Below are 22,763 nucleotides of genomic sequence, written 5' to 3'. Positions count from 1 at the left end.
GCTGTATATGATAAAAAGGCTCAGAGTCTCTCAGAAAGCTGGGAAAGTATGCTAACAAGTATTAAACATTAAGTATTTACATTTCTAAAGCATCTAATGACTGCTGATCAAGACAGTTATTAAACACAACTTTTACCTGTATATGTTGTGTATGTCTTTCACCATCAATCTCCACAAGTATTTGTAGAGATAGGAAAGAGAGGTGAAAGCCCATTCCAGCAGGTCTGTGTCCTGTGTATCCAGTAACTTGGTGATGGCCAGAAAGAAGTCACAAAAGTGAGGATAGAAATCAGTCTGAAGATCTCGAGCCAGCTGCACCACTAGACTGTATTTCAGAAAATACACAAATGTTAGTGCACTGCAAAAACAATCCAACAAAAAACCAGTTGGACGTTACACAATCCAGCACAGTCTCTTTGGAAAGAAAGATAGCATCACATTTACTTCTCACTTTCGTTTAAGGGAGGAGCCATAAGGCAGCTGTGGATGGCAAAAGTCTTATAATTTTTTAAAAACCAAGCAGGTAACAGTTTAAACAAGAAGACGTAAATAACATCAAACAAAAACACTACTATATTTTCCTCAGGTATAGTAAAAAGAAAGAACACTCACAACAGGAGTCATTCTTACTTTTAATACCATTAGGACTTCTGACTACATTTTGTTTACCATATACTTACTCTAATAGGGGTTGGTAAGCAAGACTGCCTTCAACTTGCAAATGTGTCTTCAAGCTTTGCACAATGGCACTCTGGTAATAGACCAGCTGATTGAAGGACTGGCATTTGTTGGCCACTTCACTGTAGAATTGCACTGTTCAAAGCACAAAAGAAAAACCCTGAAAATGAGTCCAGTTGGATGTAGGATGTCAAAGAATAATAGCCGCCCAGTGCCCAGTCCAAAAAAACAATCAATAGAAAATCTCTCACTGGGCTCTGGATGCAGAAGAAATTTATTTTAAATTTTAACACTTTAAGGCAAGCAGGAAACCTGAATAAAAATGTCATACCAAAATGCTGAGTGAGGTTCAGTTCCCTCCATTTTCGCAGTCCTTCAGAAAAGTAGGTTTCAACCTCCTGTCAAAACAAAGATAAAATAACAGCTACCAACCCTAATGAATGTAGCCTGCAAAGATGAGAGGTTCAAATAAAGAAAACTATCAAATGCCTTAAACATTTTCAGAATATTTCAACAAATCCTGATAACTTCATTTCAAAAAGTTCTAAGGAATTTCCCTGAAAATGAGAATTTGCTATGTTCAAAACACATATGAAAATATTATCTGGTGACAAGACTTGCTTATATAATTGCTTTTTAGACCTCTGTTGACTGGCCTTCATAATATAAGATGCTGAGCCATAGCCCAGCCAGCACAAATGCTTTGGGATTTCTTTTGCCATCTTCACACCTATTGAGTGAACACTATAATCACAATGATGATCTATAGGACACATGTGAATGACTCCTCTTTATGACCTGTAAAGACACATGCTCATGCTTTATACATCTGTTGTGAATACTGCAGCTGCTTAGCACCTGTAAATCTTTGCAGGTCCAGACCTAGGAGTGTCGACTGCCACAGCAGCGTCTTCCATGCTCAGAAACACTCACAGGTCCAGCCACATGGAAGCCATCAGGATGGTGGCTGCCAAAGAGTCCTTACTACAATACTGCTAAGTAGGTGGAAGAATAGAGGGGAGCAAAGCACTAAATAAGGCTCCAGGAAAGGCAACTCTTGCAGGAGCTTCTTTCCAAATTCCTCCTGAATAAATGTCTTATGGGAATCTCTCATTAGTGTAGCTACTTGTGATATGATTTCAGAAAATGACCACAACTACTGTTCTCACCTCAGCATAGCTTCCTGTTCTGTCAATCCGATGAATAATATTGATATTAACATTGCTTAAGCGCTCCGAAAAGGTAAGAAACTGTAAAACAGAAAGATATACTTGTTTCATGCTCAGTTCTGAGAACAGCCCTCTTAATAGCACACTCTGCAAACAGAAACCCCCACTTTTAAAGGCAGGCTGCCACACAGTACCCATCAATCTGTAAACAGTCCTACTATTTACAGATTTATGAGTTTATTTACTTACTACTAACAAGTTTTAAGGCAAAAAAAAATCCAACTCTGCTTAAAATGCCCATGAACAAGGCTCTCCTCCCTTGCTCTGCACAACCAAGACTCGCAGCCCACAAGTTTTCACAACACAGTCAAAAAGATGCAACGAAATTACAAGGACATGTAGCGATAGGACAGTGCATAATGGCTTTAAAGTGAAAGAGGGTAGATTCAGATTAGACATAAGGAAGAGGCTCTTTAATGTGAGGGTGGTGAGACACTGGCACAGGTTGCCCAAAGAACCTCCAGCTGCCCCACCCCTGGCAATGTTCAAGGCCAGGCTGGATGGGCCTTGGAGCAACCTGGTCTACTGGAAGGTGTCCCTGCCCGCGGCAGGGGTAGGAACCCGATGATTTTTAAGGTTCCTTCCAAACCAAGCCATTCTGTGAGTCTATGAAATTTACCGAATTTGAACAAACTGCTCAGGTCTTGTCTTTCATGAAACAGCACCTAGGATGTATCCACACTGGATATTACTTTTTTATTAAATCATGTCATTTTCTAAGTTAAGGCTGTGGCGTGCCTGGTGTCCCCGATCCGGGACAGGGGAGAAGCCGCGCTCCGGCGACGGTGTCGTGGCCAGGGTCCCCCCGCGGCGCTGCGGGAACCCAACGCGGCTCCACCACACTACCCGCCCTCTGGCCTCCTTCCCCCAGCACCGTTCTGGGAGCCGGGCACTACTGCTGAACTAACACCGAGGATAAAAACCCCAAGACCCTTCCCCGCCACCAGCCGCGGAGACCCTGCGGAACCGGCCGGGCGCTCACCCGGTGCGTGTTCCCCGACTTGTGGGCTGCGGACTTGCTCTTCATGGCGGCAGCGGTACCCACAGAGCAGTCCCGAGCCCCGCAGCTCCACACCGACACCCACACGTGCCTCCTATGCGCTGGGGGCCGCCATGCCGGCCGCGGGCTGCCGGGAGCAGGAGGCGGACCCGCCGGCGGAAGGGGCGGGTGGAGGATGCCGGATGCCGGATGCCGGTGTCAGCCGAGGCGTATGTAGTGAGCGGGGCTCGGGATCAGGCGGTTAGAATTTCTCTGGGTGACTTGTGCCAGTGTGTCACCAGCCTCTCAATGGAGAATTTTTTCTTAACACCTCATGTAAATCTACTCTCTCTCAGTTTAAACCCTTGTTCTCTCACTACAGGCCCTTGTAAGAAAGTTCTTCTCTGTTTTTCCTCATACGCCCCTTTTAGGTACTGGAAGGCTGATGTAAGGTCTCCCTGGAACCTTCTCATCTCCAAACTGAAAAAACCCAACTCTCCCAGCTTGTCTTCATACCATAGGTGCTCCAGTCCTTGGATCATCATCGTGGTCCTCCTCTGGACTTGCTCCAACAGGTCCATGCCCTTCTTATGTCTGGGGTCCCAGAGCTGAATGCAGCACTTCAGGTAGGGTCCAACAAGAGTGAAGGGAAGACTCATCTCCCTTGAACTGCTGGTCACTCTCCTTTTGATGCGGCCCAGGCTTTCTGGGCTGGAAGCACACATTCCTGGATCATATTGAGCTTCTTGTCAACCAACACCCCAAAGTCCTCCTCAGGGCTGCTCTGAGTCCATTCTTCTCCAGCCTGTATTTGTGCTTGGGATTGCCCTGGCCCAGGTGAGGGACCTTGCACTTGGCATGGTTAATCTTCATATGTTTGGCATTGGCCCACCTCACAAGTGTGTCAAGGTCCCTCTGGATGGCATTCCTTCCCTTCAGGGTATCAACCGAACCACACAGCTTGGTGTCATCGGCAAACTTGCTGAGGGTGCACTCAATCCCACTGTCCATGTCACCGACAAAGATGTTGAACAGCATCAATCCCAACACTGACCTCTGAGGAATGCCACTTGTTGCTGTCCCCAACTTGGACATCGAGCTGTTGGCCATGACACTTGAGTGTGACTATCCAGACAGTTCCTTATCCACTGAATGGTCCATTCTGTCAAATCCATGTATCTCTAGTTTAGAGACAAGGATGTTGTACAGAACAGTGTCAAATGCTTTGCACAAGTCCAAGTAGATGACACACCAGTTACTCTTCCCTTATCCACCAATGCTGTAACCCTATTGTAGAATGCTGCCACATTTTTCAGGCACAATATGCCCTTAGTGAAGGCATGTTGGCTGTCAGCAATCACCTCCTCATTTTCCATGTTCTTTAGCATAGTTTTCAGGAGGATTTGCTCCATGATCTTGCTGGGCACTGAGGTGAAACTGACTGGTCTATAGCTCCCCAGGTCTTCCTGTTTTCACCCTTTAAAAAATGGGGGTTATGTTTCCCCTTTTCCAGTCAGTGTGAACTTCACTGGACTGCTATGATTTTTAAAATATGATGGATGGTGGCTTAGCCACTTCATCTGCTGGTTCCCTCAGGACCCGTGGGTACACCTCATCAGGTCCCATGGACTCGTGCATTGTCAGGTTCCTTAAATGGTCTCAAACCTGATCTCCTACAGTGAGTGGTTCTTCATCCTCTCAGTCCCTGACTTTGCCTTCTGTGGCCCACGTGGTGTGGCTGGAGCACTTGCCAGTGAAGATGGAGACAAAGAAGTTGTTGAGTACTTCAGCCTTCTCAGTATCCTGGGTAAGCAGGTCTCACTTTTTGTTCCAGAGAGCACCCACATTTTCCCTAGTCTTCCTTTTATCATAGATGCACCCATAGAATTTGTTCTTGTTGCCCTTGACATCCCTGGCCAGATTCAGTTTGCACAAGAGAAAGTGGTCACGGACTGATCGCTGTTCACTGCTGTGCTTACAGCAGTACCAGGGCTGGTGGGAGCTTCTGCCTGTGGCTGCAGTTGTGGGACGTAAAGGATGTGTACGGGGAGATGGGAGGTGAACTAAAAGCTGGATGAAGCTTTGGTTTGGGCAGGTGCAGTATGAGCAGGCTCAGAATGACAGACCATTTTGGGTTGCAGCTTACAAGGCTTGGAAGTTTGTCCTTCGCTAGCCTGTCTGTCCTGCCTGTTACAAGCAGCTCAAGGCCACTCTCAGAAACCAGGCATGCAGGTTATTCAGACACAAGGTTGTCTCTGAGCATGGCTGAAGTTCACTATTAAGAGCACGTAGGGAGCCACAACTTTGAACAGACTCAACAGGTTAAATGCTGCCAGGTGCGTCCAGAAAAGCTGCCCATGGGCAGGCAATAAGCCATTAACATGATAGCCATCTGGACAGGCAGGGGAACGTGCTTCCTGCAGCAGCTATAAAGTCAGAGAACTACAGAGACAGCTGTTACATTTAAAGCTTGCTCTTCTGTGGCTGAAATAGAAAGGACTTCTGGCAGTTGCATGAAGTGGGAAGAGAATGCACTTTTGTTCCAAAAGGTCGGCTTAAGTGTTTTCAGGCTCCGTGAGAAAGTGCAGGTAACTGTATGTGGAAAGGTCTAGAGCCACAAAAGAGCTTAGGCACCAATTGCAGCTGTTTAAAAGCACAACTACTTCTCCATACATGATCAGTAAATTCACCTAATACATTTCCTACATATTGTGAACTCGAAAAAAAAACAGTCCACAACATCTCGTTTTTTCATTATGAATAGCATCTTGATGAGTTATGGAACTTTCTGGGATGAATGTGCTCCAAAATAATCCAAGGGAATGGGTGAAACCTGACATTCATAGAAAGCAACAGGGAGAAGAGCTCAGGTGTGCTCTGTCTGTTGCAGAAGAGGAGCCACCAGGAAAAAAAAAAGAGGAAGTTTTTAAAAGGTTAAATGCTCCTTTATAAACTGACAACTTCTCCAAGGAGTGACAGACCTGCAGCTGTTGATGTCCATGAGAGCTTCTGCTCACAAGAAATACTGGTGGACTGCATTACAACCAGCACTGAATATAGCCTTCAGAGATACATCTGAGTGAGCCTCAGGGTAGTAGCACAGGTATCAAAACCAGTATGGCCATGACAGTAGGTCTGGCATTTCAGCTGGGAAGGGTCTTTGACCCAGAAGGTACTTCCCCAGTTCTGTATGAGTTAAAGCTATGTTAACAAAATCCTTTCTACATACACTCATCTCTGACTGCAATGCTTCCAGCCTCAGGCTTTATTCTTTTACTGCTCCCGGAAAAGCTGCAGCTGTCCCATCGCTGGGCAGACCCCAGCTCCGACAGCTTGTGATAATCTGGTGGGCCCAGCTGTCAGCAAGTCTCCTTCAGAAATCCGTGCTAACAGCAAGCAGATGGCCTTCTGAAGAATGATGGCTTATCAGTAGTAATACCAGTAGAGGCACGTAGAGGTAGTGGTAAAACAGCATATGCACGTCTATCATAGTCACCTATGCAGATCTGACTTCTTCAAACACCCACTGTAGACTACAACCACCAGTCCCTGTCAGTAATCCATCAGCACTTCTGGGGCAGGGCTAAGATTCCTATGTCTTCTCCATTTCTGGCCTTTTAAGTCCTGCCATTCAAAATTATTTGCAGGACTCAGCAAGAGCCGGAGCCACTCTATGTGGAAGCAAAGCAGTCTTGTCCTCTGCTAATGTGGCTGACCTTGAGTCAATGTTACACTTTCCTTTGGTTTGGTTTTGGTTTATGTTTTAAATGAGCACTGTCAGTTTAGCCTTACAGTAGTAATTTGGGGTAAAATACCTCCATATTTAACCCAGGATGGTCTCACAGGGCAGAATACATGTCACATAACCTGAAGCATTTACAGTTCACATGTCTGCCTCTTAGCAATCACTTCAAGCTCCTTTTATATTCAGTGCAGATCTAGGCACATTCTTGTACTTGAGACATCTGTGTTAGAATAAAATGACTTAGAATTGGTAGTCTCAGAGAGTCTGCATGACCCCATTATATGTGCATATCTGCAACTGATCCTGTGAATGCCCCCCATGACATGTCTCAGTAACCACTTAAGTACCCAATATTAAAATTGTAGAGTTGCCCTGCTTCCATCATAGTTTTACATGTATTCACCACAAGCATAACACTCCTGAAACCTGTGCAAGACTTTGTTTCTGACTAAGGGACATACTATCTAGTACAAGGCAGTGAGTAGCCAGGACAGAATATTGTAGATTGCAGAGGTGCACAGCTGTAAGATTTCTACTATGTTCATATGCTCATGATGGAGATGTCCCAGGAAAGGAGTTTGCAAAGGGAATTTCTTTGGGAGAAGATCTTGCTTTTGAAAATAGATTAATACAAACAGAGCATTTTAAAAATAGATTAATGAGCAAACAGATTAACAGAAAAACTCGTGACTTTAGCCAAACAACTTCCAAGTTTGGATGCCTAAAGGTAGGTTCATCAATCAGTATTAATGACACTAAATAAATAACTGGAGTCTTGAAGGGGTGAAAGTTACCTGCCTTGGTTATGAACCCAGAAGTCCTTCTCCTTGCCTGTCTCGAGTTACCCCACAGAACAACTTGGGGTGCATGTGGCTGGAGCCCCACTGCATCACAGGAGCTCTCCAAAATCCTCATAGAGGAGAAAGCTGGTGTGGCTTTGAAGGCAGCTTGTACAAGTGCGTATTGTCTTTGGTGTTCTCTTTCAACCAAAGCAAACAGATTTCTTTTTTTCTCTTTCTGTTTTAATTTCTCTGGAAAGTAGGAAGTTTGCAACACAATGACATATTTTCACTGCCAGTTTCCTCCTCAGCTTCTAGCTGGCATTTTGCCTTGCCTTGCGGGTAAAACCCCCCACAAGATTATGTAGGATGTTGTCAAGAGCATTTGCATTTTCAAAATCAAAGCAGACAAGATACTGGAATCCTGTTCTGCAAACTGGTGGGACTGTTTGGCCACATTTTTTTTTCTAATATGCCTGAAGCGCAGTGATTCTGCAAATAGTGCAACTCCAGGTCAATGGTAGTTGAGTCCTGGAGAGAATTTGACTTACTTACCCTTAGCTTTGCAGATCAGCGAGGGTTTTGGACAAGGAGCTGGACTATAGATCCCAGATATCAGCAGCTATTTGGTTGTGGGGTTGAGTGTTCATGCCTGAAATATCCTGACATTATGGACTTCTCTCACAGAAAGGGACACTGACATCTTGAGACATCTAGACCAGTGGTTCCTCTATTGCAAGTCAGGGTCCTGCTGCAGAACTGGAACAGGTGGACTGTACTAGCTCCATCTCTAGACATCATTTATAGAAATGGCCTGGGGATAGGAGGGTTTTGCAGTAGTCAACACTTCTGCTGTTCTTCATCGCACTCCTCTGCCACAGGTGCAGCAGCAGAACTGGCTTCAGCATTGTTGAAAGTGAGCAACAGGGGCAGCAGGAGGAGGACCCACAAAGGAAGCAGGAGAAGGGAAAATACACAGGAAGGATAGAGTCTTGTTCTGCAAAAGGGATGTGAATTCTCTCCTGCGTTTCACTCTCACCATTAGAACTAGGGGCATCTAGATTTGACAGAGACCATCTGGATTCCAGGCTATCAGCTGCTTGGGACTAGTAAATGTCTGATTACAGTCTAACTCAGATTTCTGTCTGTCCCGAAACCTGGCTATTTGGCATGTCGAGGAAGAAAGCATAAAGCCTTTAGCAGTTGATCTGAAGCTATGCCCCCAAGTCTCTGATTCCACCTCACTCCAAATCCCTCTTGTTTGTTTGGAAGCTGGAAATGACAGTGTGGTGGTGAACTGGGGTTGAGGGATCACAACTGTTTTAAGGTAAGGTTAAATCTTCAAAAAAAAAAAAAAAAAAAAAAGGGAAGACAGGAAATTGTAAAAATCTCTTAGAAACAGGTGCACACCAGAGAATGCTTTCTTCAAAATCATTGCCGTCTCCCATATGCAGTTTTCTTTCTTTTGTCCTCTTGCTCTATCTGTCCCTTTATCTGTAAAAAGCCACTGAGGAATAATAATAAATAAATCAGTAATCCAAGACAGCAATTTCTCACAATGATTTTGAGAAGCTAATTGTGAGTAGAAAACACAAAATCATAGAAAAACAGGGTCAAGGGTATTTCTTTCCTCAAGTAGTTTCTGCCTTCAAACTTTCCAAGTCAGTTATGCATGACATCTACGGGCAAATAAGGCCAGGCTCAGCGTTTTGTTACTGAAAGGAATGGATGTTCCTGATACTGAATAGAAGGTAACATACAAAGCAACTGATACTATTCTCCATGTCTCTGCATCCATCTCATTCATACAAGATACATCCAAAATGTAAGTACCTAGGTTTGCGGTTTTGGTGAATTTCTTGTTTTGTTTTGGGTTTGTTGGTTTTGGTGTTTGGTTTTTTTTTTCCTTATTTGAGGGTTCAGATGTCCTAATATGCAGCTCTAACTTTGCTCTGAGGTTCCAGCAGAAACAGTACCTCAGTTAACCATTCCTGGACCCATAGATCCAAGAGGCATCATCACAAGCTGAAACTCTCAAGAAAAGGCCTAAAAATCTCAGCACTGCAGAGCCCTTTAGGGAAAAAAAGCCCAATCCAAACCACGTTTAAACTTCTATTTAAGCATACGCTTAAACTGAGGCTGTTATGAAGCAGTCTAATTTTGGTGTGTATTGCTTGATGACATATTTATGGGTAGCTTAGAAAAATGGAAGAACTTATACAGCATCAAGAGACAAAGCAGCCCTTCTTTCCACTTTTACTGTGTTATCAACTGTTGGTACTGGCTGCTAAATTGTAGCTATCCATGAGAAAGTTCCAGAATTGATCTATATAAACTGGCCCAAACAATCACGACTAGGTTCCTTGGTTGGTTTCAAAAATTCTGTGTTACCTGAAGAAGGATTTGCCACTAAAATCAGGTCCACTTTTAGATAACGTCCCTAGTCATACTGCAGTAAGAATTCTAGGGACATCTCAGATATGTGTTCTTAACTCCTTAACTCACAGGTTGCTGCTAATCAATGACTCCCTGTCTGTGATAATAAACTTACAAGGAGATACAGCTGCGCTTTGCTTGGAAAAGAATTATCTCTGAAGGAAGAGATGGAAAATTTTTTCGATGCTCTGAGCAGAGATGTCGATAACACTAAGGAAAGAAACAAGGCTGTCCCTTCTTTCCACAAAACTTAAATAAGCTTTTGGACCCTGCTGCTGCTGCTAATACTGACTTGTGGGCCTAAGTTATGATCAGAACAAATAAAACAAGTGATAGAAGTAAAATGTACTGAAATAATAGGTCCCTGTGCAAAAGATACCTAGGTGGAGACTGATACTGCAGAAACAGAGAGAGTGGAAAAAAGCATCAACCTCCAAGTGAGATAAAAAAAAAAAAAGACAATGAAGCAGGTGAAGTCCTCGTTGCTTGTACTGGGCAGGCACTTGCCACAAGGGTGCAGTTCACCTCTTTGGCTATAGCCACCTGCTGCACAGAAGGCTGTATGCGACCTGGCATTCACCTCCAGTGGAAGATGGGTACTTACACGGTGCTCCACCAGTGTTTGTTTCAAACTGAGATGAAATGAGCCCCCTTAAAATGGTGATCAGCTAATGCTACTATACAGATACAGGATTTTTGCTGTGCCAAGAGATGGTTTTCCTTAAAACCAGGTGCTACCAAAGTACTTCTCTACTGACATGTCTACCTCTGTGTTTCCTTGTGCGTGACAGCATTCACTGATTTTGCAAATTGCTAACACTGTCACATAGCATTTCCATTATAAGTGTAAATTTGACTGTGCAGAAGCTGTGGGGGCTTTATTGTGCTGGATCTGCACTACTTTTTTTTTTTTCATCTTCAGAAATGCATATTAAAGTTATTATTTCTTCCCCTTTCGCTTAGCCCACCAGCCACATTTTCATCAAAACTCCCTCAATAGTCTATTTGAATGCGTACTAAAGCTGGTTACCACTACACTATAATAATAAACAAATTACTGTAAGATTCCCCCTGTGCCTGGATTAGTAAAGTCCCCCCTCCACAGAGTTTGGTCATGAAAATCCATATAATGTATGCTCACTGTCCCTCACCCACCTCAGATCACCCACCACTCCCCTGCATCTTGCAACAGCTATAAGACGGCAGTTCAAGAGGCCACAAAACCTATGGTGTGTCCCAGCAGCACACTGGGAGAGACCATAGGTACTGGCAGTGTTTCCACTCTCTGAAAAAAACAGGGATTTGCTATTTCAAATGTCCAGATAACACTAGATATAGGTGTAATGAGTTCCATGCTATAGAGCAAAACAGAAGAAACACACCAAACCAAAGCCAGCAGCTGCAGACAGTTGGACATGAGAAAAAACCTCCTTTGTCATGTACATTGGTGATGAATTTCTGAGGATGTCTGACAAGCAAACCAGTTAAACATATAGAGCTGGTGCAAATATGCATAACTGTCTTGAAACGTTTCCAAGCAATGTATCTGTGTGATCTCCAGCGTGGGCAGCCTTGACAGAGAGCAGAAGAGAGACTGAAGAGGATTAGAAAGGGTTTTAAAAGAGAGACAAGGCAGTCAGTTCATAGAGACACTTGAAAAATGGAAGAATTAACTGAATAGCAAACAGCAATTTGTAGGGAAATGCCTTTTGGGACTGGGAGTCCTGAAAAGAAGGGATTCTAGCAGAAGAAATGTGAGAGGGAGGAGAATGAGAAAATTTCTTCATATAAGGAGACGGGGGGATGAAAGGAGTGAGGCAGCTCAAGAGATTTAGCAGTAGGAGTTACAAAGGAGGATGGGAGGCAGATAACAAGGAAGATGTCAAAACTGCTAACAGACACTCTGGAGTATGAATCATAGAATCATAGAATAATTAGGGTTGGAAAGGACCTTCAGATCATCTAGTTCCAACCCCCCTGCCGTGGGCAGGGACACCTTACGCTAAATCATGTCACCCAAGGCCTCGTCCAGCTTGGTCTTGAACACTGCCAGGGATGGAGCATTCACAACCTCCCTGGGCAACCTATTCCAGTGCCTCACCACCCTAACAGGAAAGAATTTCCTTCTTATATCTAATCTAAACTTCCCCTGTTTAAGTTTTAACCCGTTACCCCTTGTCCTATCACTACAGTCCCTAATGAAGAAGAGTCCACTCCCAGCATCCCTATAGGCCCCCTTCAGATACTGGAAGGCTGCTATGAGGTCTCCATGCAGCCTTCTCTTCTCCAGGCTGAACAGCCCCAACTTACTCAGCCTGTCTTCATACGAGAGGTGCTCCAGTCCCCTGATCATCCTTGTGGCCCTTCTCTGGACTTGTTCCAACAGTTCCATGTCCTTTTTATGTTGAGGAATGGAAGAGTAAATCAAAATAATCAAAGAGAAGAGCTAGTTAGGGCACTGAGGCAGTGGAAGGGAATATTTTTCAGAGCATTTTTAAGTGCCAAAGTTAGCAGGCACATTTCCAGAGGTTTCCTCTGTAGAAAATGGAGAGACAGGCTCCTCCAGGGAGCATATCAAAGCATCAAAGTTTCTTTCTGAAGAGCCCTCTTCAGTAGAGGGGAAATACAGGAAGCCAAGTTGATTACCAAAGTACCTACACTGTACACCTAAACCAGACACATCTCAAAGTAACACCAACTAGAAGATGTGAACAGAGATAGTTTGGACATCAGGTAGTGGAAAAAGGGAAAACAACAGAGATGAAATAAGGAAATTCGGAAAAGATCTACTAGGAAAAAAACCATGAATTTTTGTAGCTCATTCTGGTGAACACTTGACAGCACTTTCTCATACATTAACTGAAAGTAAGCAAACTAGTTGAATTGTAATTCTCTTGATGCAAAATTGAACACCTTAAATAAACAAAAGATCCCAAAGCTCTGAGAATAAAGTTCAAGCATGTAACTTATTTATCCATTTGAGTTAAAGAAGTAAAATTTGTACCATGATCTTATTCCCATAATAATTGTTCTCTTGAGCAAATAGTTATGTCTTCCACATCTCACTGCGCAGGGAGCCCATAAATACATTTTGAAATCTGCTCTTTTAAATGAACAGAATTCTCCAGCAAATATATTGTAGTCTCCAAAGCATTCAGATTTAAATGCTCAGTATCCAAGGCTAACTTAAGTACTTCCTTCAATCCTGAGGCACTGACTATTGATTTTAAAAGGTGTGTTGGTATTAGGAGTTACACAATCTGAAGTTTCCTTCTCAAGACCATGAAGCACTCACATTTAAATTATTTTGCTTGCAAATTGCATTCATTCAGATTTCTGTGGAATGCAAAACCAGAAAAAAACAAACAACCGAGAAGATTTAATTAAAAATGTCAGTATAAACATGATGTATTTCTGGGACTTTTGCTCATCTCTCTGGCTCTTTCCCCCCATATTGATCTCTTCCTTCTTAAGTAACTCCATCTCTCTTTGTGTCCCAGACAAGCTAAGCATGAGAGGACAAGCACTTCAAGCAAACAAGATGCTACCCTGAAAGACTTCCCTTGATTAGGGTCTCAAGCAAAGACCTTTGGCAAACCTATGTCCCTTAAAATTTAGGATTTGGATAGGATGAAGATTGGAAATGCTACAGACATAGAATTAGGGAACTATGCTTCTTGAAGTATTTAACCTGTTAAGTTTATGGTGGTGTTTTAAGGCATAAGACACTTGGGAACTGCATCACATTCTTGCTATTGCCCACAGACAATGCAGTCTGAGCAAGAGGGGGTTCTAAATATATGGTTTTGTGCTTTGGGCACTGCAAATCCAACTAGCTGGAAAGAAGTTTCTAAAAGTATGCGAGGAAATGTACTCTAGTGATATTCTTGGAAATAAAGAGGTGACAATTGCAGGACATCTCTGTACAAGAACATCCCAGTGCTCAAAATGCAGATGTCATGTGACTATTTCTAAAGAACTGATCCAAATTTCACAACGAATATTGATAATGATACTGCTCTTCTGAATATCCTTGTAGGGTCATTCTGCCATGTCCAAACACTGTTAACAGAAGAAGAACTGACAAAAACAAAAGATTAAATAGACAGCTAAGAACATCAATAAATAACACTGTGGAGGTTTCTCTAAGGCAGCATTAAACCAGAAGCAAAGTCAGTGATGATGGCAGTCAGGTAGCTAGCTATACTAAGTTCAGCAATTCAAAACAACAGTGTATGGACAAGCACAGCAAGCAGGATTGATTAGTGTGGAGCCAAACATTAACTCATCTTCAAAAATATAAAACACCATGAGCAATGAACTTCCATTACATCAAAATCCAAGCAGGCTTTTTAAGGTGATAAGCGCTGCTGTGCAGGAAGCAGTTGCAGTTTTATTAATTTTGCTGGAATCAGAATTTTCCAGAAGTAAAAAACCCCACATTTTTACTTGAAGCATTGCACTGGGAGAAAAATCAAATGGTCTAGTTAAGAGTCAAGATTTATTTTGATCTATTATTCCTCATAACAATGACCAAGAAGAAATTGAACCTGTAACTCTATGTACAGAGGAGTAAATGGAACCTGGAACCCCATAGCTCTGTGTCTTAGTGTTGGCTGGCTTGTGTATTTAAGAAGATAAGAAGCTTTGCCTGCAGCTGAGTGTTTTTCAGGTCTTTCTCCCGTATGGTTTCACTGTTATAGAGGTTCAGCTCTTGATACAGTCTTCCTTTCAACAAGAATGTTTACGAGATCCCTATTTCTTTCCCATCTACTTTCATGAAGTTGGTAGAATCTTAATATCTCTGAGGCCTCTACCGCTCTGTAAGCTTTGTCACAGTGTTCAATTGGTGTTGGATAGAGGGCAGACATCTTCCACATACATACATATATGTATACACACAGAGTGTGATCTCATGCCCTTGATTTCCTAAGCAAACCATCCAAACAAAAATAAACAGAGTTTTCCAAAATGACAAATTTTCACATCATTCCTGGAAAAGGCCAAACTGAGCACAAAAAGGCCAAACATTATTTTTTTCAGTTTTTGGTTTGAAATGTATTTTAATTTATTTGTCTCGTTTTACCAATGGCCAGGCATTTTCTGATAAGGTTTCCAAAGTGATTCCTGTGTAAGCAGAACAGAGCTCAGAATTCTGAGCCCATTCCTGGATCTTAATGGCACAGGAGTGCCATTAAGCATGAACTGCTCTTCATCTGCAAACGCAGCTCAGCTGGCGTAGGTACAGTTGAAGCCCACACAGTCTGAAACTGCACACTCAAACAAGGAATCACTGGAATTCCCAGGCTGCCAGGGCAAATTGCAAAAGGACTTGCATCAATGCTGAACAGAATTGACTGGGCCTTCAGAGTTTTCCTACCTCTTCCTCCAACTTCCAGTTGCTTTTGCCCATCCCAACATTTGTCTACAAGCAGGAGAACCCCTCAAAGTGTATTTCCACAATTTAGTTCAGAGAGGTGGGCAGCATCTCTCCAAGAGCAGGGGTTGATGTATTTGTCTCATCTACAGAAAGAAAACGATCCCATCAATCTTCTAGTACTGTGGCCCATCCACATGAAAAGGAGCAGGAAGGGACTGTCTTTCCAAGCAATACAGACACTTCCAGTGACATCTCACAGAGTGAGGCATGAATGAAAATGGAAGTGGGCCTAATACCAGCACAAGGTATTAGGCCCAAGAAAGGAACCACTTGGACCCCTAGGGCAGTCTGGGATTTGTTTAAGCAGATACTTGTCTTATTTAACTTGAGGGTGCTGCAAAGATGTGATGCTTACACTTCCTGCTATTAAACACCAAATCCTACTGATGCCAGTGGATCTCACAAAAACAGAGTCCCAGAGTCTGTGAGATAAGGGACCACACAAGACCTGATGGAGATGGGACAAGATGCTACAAGAAAACAATTAAATATGCTTTCTCAGTTTGGAGGACATTTTAATATCTATTGCAGCAATGAGAAAAAGCAAACACCTGCAGTTCTTTGTTAAACAGCACAAGACGAGTGTTCTATGGAGCTAATTTGATATAATGTGTGAAAAATCCAGAAGAAAAACCTTTAGCCTTGTTCTCCATTTCCACTTACTGTGATTTAGGACATGGGCATCATACAGATTAACAGCTGGTTCCTAAGATGGAAACATCTGAATGGGAGGATCCAGCCTTTCTTGCTCTGTCAGTCAGGATGACATTTGATAGACAATTTGCTTAACACCTCTGTAGAAAGAATCAAAGATGCCATCTGAGACCAGGGACATGTATTTCCTCATAGCTACTTGTATTTCAGTTAAGAAACGTGATTTGTTTTCCAATACATGTTATCACTTGCTGTGTTTACATTATGTCAAAAATGACGAAGCAGCATAATCAAAACTGTTTTAATCCTATGTAGTTAATACTTCATATGCATGTTATTGTTTGAGTGGGTTGAGCAACATAGTATGTTGAAAGAAAGCAAACAAGTGGCACTGAGTATGGAGCTCTGAGCAGTGCAAACTGTAGGTCTGGGCAGGAGGCTGCTTATGTCTGTCCTGTGAGAAAGTGGGTGAGGATTTTTGACAACACATATTTTTGCTGGACAACATCAGTTCATTGCACTGTGTGGGAAGGTGCTGACTTTGACTGAAGCTTTGTGTGAGGGTTTCCCAGCTTTCAAGTGGTCAAAAGTCAATAGCAAATTGAAAATCAATAGCTCAATAAAAAATCAATCACCTCAGAAAATCAATAGCTCAATAACGTAATTGGTAGGGGTCTGGAATAAGTTTCTTTCTTACGCTTCCTCAGCAGGACATTTGGAAGCTCTTACTTATTGTATAACTAATTAAAGAGTAATTGGGCCAGAGAGACAGACACACTATCCTACTGTGGTGAGATTAGGACATGCTACTTGCAACACAAATGCCAGCCTCTGTATGTTCAGGGACATTTGTACTCTGAGATGGGTATCTAGAGGCCAGATCAATACAGGTATGACTCCACAGCTCCTTAGTAACCCTGTCAGACCAGAGTTCCACCTGCACCCCCTCCTTCCAACATGTCTTCAGAAATACATCCAAATGGTCTGCCAGATCGAGAGCTCCCAGGGAGATAAAAGTGCTCTGTGAGCTGGGTTTGGCTGTCAGGTGTCTGGTCAGTTATTTCTGTTTAGCATACAGAAGGCTGCTGGAAGCCATGTCTCAAATTGGTCAGATGGATGCAGGTCAGAGTGCCTTGTGCTGAACCCTGAGCACTTACAGCAAAGACTGCTTCCAGCAACTCTGCCTGTGGATGACCGCCAGGTGATGCTGGGCAGGAGATAATCTTATCTACCTGCCATGAAGGAAAACTGGGAAATTTTTAATCCTCAAGATGGTGATGATTTATATTAGGAGGTCACCTCCAGCATAACACTGCCACTGTGCTTTTATGTGCTCACCATTGAGCCCTGCTGTAAGGTGTGCTGTGTGCAGCTGTGCTGCTGTTAGGCCCAATTATGCAGCTTTGTCATCCTTACATCTTAATCCCCCATCTGGGGTTGCTAACCTACAGCAAAGTGGCCAGAGGTAGTATTTGCTATGTTAGTTCTGTATGTGCTGCTAGCTATAGAAACAGGCACATCTCCACTGCTTGACACCCATGGCCTTGAAATCCCATAGGTTTCCCATATGCACATTCCCCTGCGGATAAGATATGTGAAGCTCCATCTGTGATACTACTGTGCACTTTGACTCTTGAACCTCTGATTAGTTGACAAAATTTCCATGAGCACAGTGTGGGGCTTCTCTGTCATATAAGTGCAGGGTTCAGCAACTCAACTTGGCAAATCTGCTGTGTTATCTGATTCATCGAGTTATCTTCCAGATTGCTCAACCCACAGACATGTATATCTTAAACCATATTTTCACCTTCGTATTTTGGGGAGATGGTGGCACATGCTAGTGAAGAAGGGTAGGAAATACCAACCTGGTAAATTGTTGGGTGAATTGCCTTCCCTCCAGAATCTCTGGAATGCCACCCAAGTTTTCATGGCAACTCTGTTCAGCCGAGCCTCTGCAGTGAGACCGCCCTGTCAGGCCGGGGCCGCAAGGCACGGGGCTCTCAGCAATAGCCAGGGATGGCCCGGACCCGCCCGCGCCGCGAGGATAGCCGCCCCTTCCCGCTCCGCGGAGGCGCTCACCGCCGGGGAGGAGCGGACACCGACATGGTAAAAGGCCCGCCCGCCGTCCCGGCTCCGGCACTCGCACTGCCGCCCGGAGACACCTTCCCCGGCGGGGAGCACCGCTCCGCTGTGCACCTGTCCCGGCTGGGTGCATCGCACCGCACTGTTCCGTACCCGTCCCGGCTGGGTGCACCGCAACTGCTACGTACCTGCCCCGGCGGGAGCACCGCACCGCTCCGCACCTGCCCCGGCGGGAAGCACCGCACCGCTCCTCACCTGCCTCGGCGGCGAGCGCTGCTCCGCTCTCAGCTGTCCCCGTGGGGTCCCGTCCCCATCCCATTACTCCTGCGCCGGCCGCCCCGTGCAGGCCCTGAGGGGGCAGCAGCTGCCCCTCTGATTTTAGGGCAGCTCCTTGGCTCCAAGGGCCAATCCCTCCGGTAGCATGCGGGGCTTCACCGTCTGGGACTACGTGATCTTTGCGGCCATGCTGCTGGTCTCGGCTGTCATCGGGGTCTACTACGCATTCGTGGGAGGGGGGCAGAAGACATCTAAGGACTTCCTCATGGGAGGCCGCAGTATGAGCGCCCTCCCTGTTGCACTCTCCCTCACAGCCAGCTTCATGTCAGCTGTCACCGTGCTGGGCACCCCCGCCGAGATCTACCGCTACGGTGCCATCTTCTGCATCTTTGCCATCACCTACGCACTGGTGGTGCTGTGCAGTGCGGAGATCTTCCTGCCTGTCTTCTACAAGCTGGGTATTACCAGCACCTACGAGGTAAGGTGGAGTTGAAGAAGCCTTTCCACAGCTTTCAGGGAGCCGGGGGGCTTCTCATGACTGCTTTCTAGATGTGTCTGCAGTCTCTTCCCCAAATCACCCTGTACGCTGTGCTGCCCCTTATCTCCACGCTCCCAAGAGCAGGTTGCAACCTGCTGTGTCCCCAGGTCTTCCCACACTGCCTCCACAGAGGAGATGCTCAACCCTGCTGTCTTGGCTCAGGACCTGCGCACCATGCCAAGTTTGTTTCCTCACTCAGCTCAGCAGATGGATTAATCCTCGTGCAACTTGGATGATAACATGTGGTTAATGATGTGTAATTAATATACCAAGAGCAGAATGCAAAATCATCTGACATAGGAACCAGAGTTCTCACATCACGCTCTCTCAGATAGGTTTCTAAACTAAGGTGCAGCCTCAAAAGTTCCCCTCTGACAGAGTATATGTTTTTGCTGTTCCTAAAACTTTTGAGGAGACACTTTCCACCTGTGGGTGTTCACACTGGTGAATGTCTTCTCTATCATGCCTATAAAGGGAGGTCAGCAAGTGCTCTGTGTGAGAGTTTTCTTACTTCCTATCAAAATATGACTGAGCTGGTCTTCAACTTAGCATGTAAGTTAAAGCTATAGCTCCAGTGCAGAGACATCTGGGGTGGTGGGATAATCACAGGCCAAGACTGACTGTTTTGGGGTGAGGAAGCATTTGGTCAGGACTTTCTTCTGATTTAGAAGGTCTGTGCAGCCTGTTTATCTTCCTGCACGGAGCTAGTTCCTAGCTGCAGATTTGGAGAAAATTTGCTCTTTTCACAGAGAACACTGGGAAGGGGACATCAGTGCAGGTGAAAGTCCCTGGCTAGCTACTTTGGTCTTTAGCATTTTATTGCACTGAACAGGGGCATTGCAGCATTGGAAGCTGAAAACAAGGTTTCTGTTGGTAGATTTAGATAAGAATTCACCAACAGAAATCTCTGGTGGCTTCCAGTGTGTTTTAAACTACTGATCTTTGGACTGTCAGTTAAAATAGGACTTTTTCAAATAGACTTCTAATTATGACTTGAAACTCAGTGATAATCTTGGGGTCAAATCAGAGTAATACACCTATAAAAGATGTATCTATTTGTGGACAGAGTTCAGAGATTAAACAACTTTTTGTGTCTGTCCAGGGGTTCAGCACTCCTTGTGTTTACATGGAAGTGCTCACAGACCATGTTTTAAATGCTTAATTCATGACTGAGCACTTTGAGATACTGTGTCGATTGAACAGATTGTCAGGAAAAGGAGATCCCCTTGGTACAATCACACAGCCTAGAGGGTTGTTAGGACAGATGATGGGAAGAAATCTGCCCACTAGCATGACAAACTCATTTAGAGGTTGTGCTGTCTCAGGCTAGATACAAAAGTGAGGGAGGGTTCCTGTTGCGCAGAAGGCTAGATTTCCACTTACCAGTAGAATATGGTGAGCTGCTTTGGGCAGTGCAGAAGGTGAGTTTACCATGAGAGGAAACTGCTGACCATTGAAAACTTTCTGCCCTCTCTCACAGCAGTTCAGATGGATGCACAGAATACCAGAGTTTCCAAATCAATTAAGGCTTAGGAATAGCCGTCATGTTTTCTTTTTCTCTCTGATTTCACAATGCATGTGGGTTCTGTTGATTGCTGGTACATCATTGTGAAATTTTAGGTTACGCTGTGTGAAGTCAACAGTTGGACTCAATGATCCCCACAGGTCTCTTCCAGTCAGGATATTCAATGATTCTGTGATAATTACATGCAGGTCTTTTGCCAGGTCACAGGTCAAGGTCCTTGTCTACCAAGTGCCTTGAGGCAGCTGTGTAGCACCAGTTTCCATTTTGCAGACTCCAGCATATACTGACTAGCTTATGTCTACTTCACTTGCTCATGTGTTATTACCCAGTGGTGAGGTCTGTTAAGAAATAGCAAATCAAGTTGAAAGAGATACCAATGCAGGTGACTGTAGGAGTTTTGGCCATTCATGAAAATGTAAAAACAACACTATGCCCTTTCTGAATTGCTCATTGCTTCACTCTAGTCCTACCAATAGTGGGAAGTTCTGACATAAACATGGTTTTTCTTGTCTTTTGCAGTATTTAGAGCTTCGATTTAATAAATACCTGCGCCTCTGTGGAACGGTCCTCTTCATTATACAAACGGCAAGTAAATCTCAAACTGTCTGTGGTCATTGTAGCCACCAGGATTCTTCAGCTGAGTGTAACTGGCTATTTTCTCTGAGTGGTTGTTGAGGTTATCACAGTTCATGGATGGCTGTGAGTGAGAGAAACAAAACTCTTTCTGCTCCAGAGCAATGAGGTAGGGAGCAGATGCTGGGCTACCTGCCCATTGGGTCTCTGTGTGCATTGCTGAGCACCCAGAGCAGTCACTTGGCATCAGTGCTGTGCCAAGAGATGAGCAACCCTTCACTGCAGGGTAGCAGGGTGGAGAGCAGCCTTTTGCCTGCCTGCTGGAGAAACCCACAGTGGGTTCAAAATGTAAACATGCCCGGTTACCTACAGGGGCAGTTTTCATCCTCTGGTGCATGGATTCTGGGAGTCTGAGTAATTCTCAGGAGTCTGTGAAAGGTAAGAAAATAATCTGTCAGGAGCAGCCATTTATTGCACAAGTGTTTGTACCACCACAATTGGAAAAAAAACTGTTTCTTCAGACTGAGAAGTAGCAAATTACTGCCTTGGGGAATGCTAAACTAAAGTAGTTCCTGAAATTATTGTTAGTGCAGTTTGCTGTATCCAACCCATTCAGGAAGTCGGTGTGAGACCACAGCTTGTAAATGTGCAGTGAGCATGTGCCAAATGCAGCAAACCCAGAAATGTCTTCTTTTCACAGTTTTGAAGTGGACTTTTTGAAGAATTCAATGCAAGAATGAATATACAATCAGAAAGCTTTTCAAGTAACATGCTTGCTTTTTGCCCATTTGTGTATTTTTAAGACACACAAGGGGTTACAGGGCAATCCAACTTGCACCAATAAGATGGTGGTTGGTGCAGGGCTAATTACTTATTTGAACAGTGCTGCTTAGCTGGCATTTATAGATACATAAGCCCACAGGAAAAGTGAAGCGCTATCGTGTGTGAATCCTGACACTGTTTCACTTGCAATATGAAGATATCACAGTTGTGTAAATTGGAACAACCAAGCATAATCTTTCCTTGCAAAGATCAGAAAAATAATTCTATACAACTAAAATATATGCTCAAGGAAATTAACTAAAGATCTATTAAATGTCTTTCTGTGCCAAGCACTAACAACTTCACCTGAATAATGAATAGAGAGGAAAGAACCTCCCCAAGATGTTAATGGTGTAATTTTAACTGTTCTGTGAATATTGTCATGTATTTAAAAGAAGAAATAAGAAGGATACATAGCAATACAACCTGAAAAACTACTGAAGTGGAAAGATTGTATTATCAGCCCAGTTTCTGATAGTCCAAAGCTTCTGACACTTATTTCCTGTATAAGAGAAAGCCACTTTCTCATGCCAAATCCATGAATTAGCAGGCTTGGAGAGATAAGTGTTTGTCTGACAGACTATTAGATGGATAAGGAATTGGCTAGATGGTTGCATCCAAAGAGTTGCAGTCAACAACCAAATGTCCTAATGGAAACCAGTAATTACTGGTGTTTTTCAAGGGTCTGTACTGGGACCAGTACTATTTAATACCTGAATCAATGATATATACAGTGTGCTTGAGTTTGAGTGCTTGAGTGCTCAGCAAGTCTGTGGATGAAATTAAGCTTAGTGATGCATCTGATTCACCAGAGAGAAGGGATGTCATCCAGAGGTACTTTTACAGATTTGAGAAGTGGTCCTACATGAACCTCATGAAGTTCAACAAGGCCAAGTGTATGGTCCTTCATCTGGGCCAGGGCAATCCCCAATATCAGTACAGACTGGGGGATGATCTGGTTGAGAGCAGCCCTGCAGAGAAGGACCAGGTTGCCCAGAAAAGCTGTG

At 44.0% G+C, this 22,763-nt stretch overlaps 2 protein-coding genes across 2 annotated transcripts in view; one reads left to right on the top strand and one right to left on the bottom strand.

Moving 5' to 3' along the window:
* UTP20 (UTP20 small subunit processome component) overlaps positions 1-2,988 on the bottom strand; it is a 61,978-nt gene extending 58,990 nt beyond the window's left edge. The window contains exons 1-5 of the mRNA XM_057425600.1: positions 2,890-2,988; positions 1,848-1,928; positions 1,010-1,076; positions 681-813; positions 137-325 (exon numbers count right to left, since the gene is read on the bottom strand). Of these exons, the coding sequence (XP_057281583.1) occupies positions 137-325; positions 681-813; positions 1,010-1,076; positions 1,848-1,928; positions 2,890-2,934 (515 nt within the window). The 5' untranslated portion in view covers positions 2,935-2,988. The remainder of the gene's footprint in view (positions 1-136; positions 326-680; positions 814-1,009; positions 1,077-1,847; positions 1,929-2,889) is intronic.
* Positions 2,989-18,323: 15,335 nt separating this feature from the next.
* SLC5A8 (solute carrier family 5 member 8) overlaps positions 18,324-22,763 on the top strand; it is a 28,362-nt gene continuing 23,922 nt past the window's right edge. The window contains exons 1-2 of the mRNA XM_057425588.1: positions 18,324-18,776; positions 20,881-20,946. Of these exons, the coding sequence (XP_057281571.1) occupies positions 18,444-18,776; positions 20,881-20,946 (399 nt within the window). The 5' untranslated portion in view covers positions 18,324-18,443. The remainder of the gene's footprint in view (positions 18,777-20,880; positions 20,947-22,763) is intronic.

This window comes from Pezoporus wallicus, unplaced genomic scaffold, assembly GCF_028554395.1.
Source record: "Pezoporus wallicus isolate ANWC-B61680 ecotype Strahan unplaced genomic scaffold, APGP_CSIRO_Pwel_v1 scaffold_3294, whole genome shotgun sequence".
Classification (NCBI taxonomy): domain Eukaryota; kingdom Metazoa; phylum Chordata; class Aves; order Psittaciformes; family Psittacidae; genus Pezoporus; species Pezoporus wallicus.
This window is presented reverse-complemented; position numbering and strand designations above follow the sequence as displayed.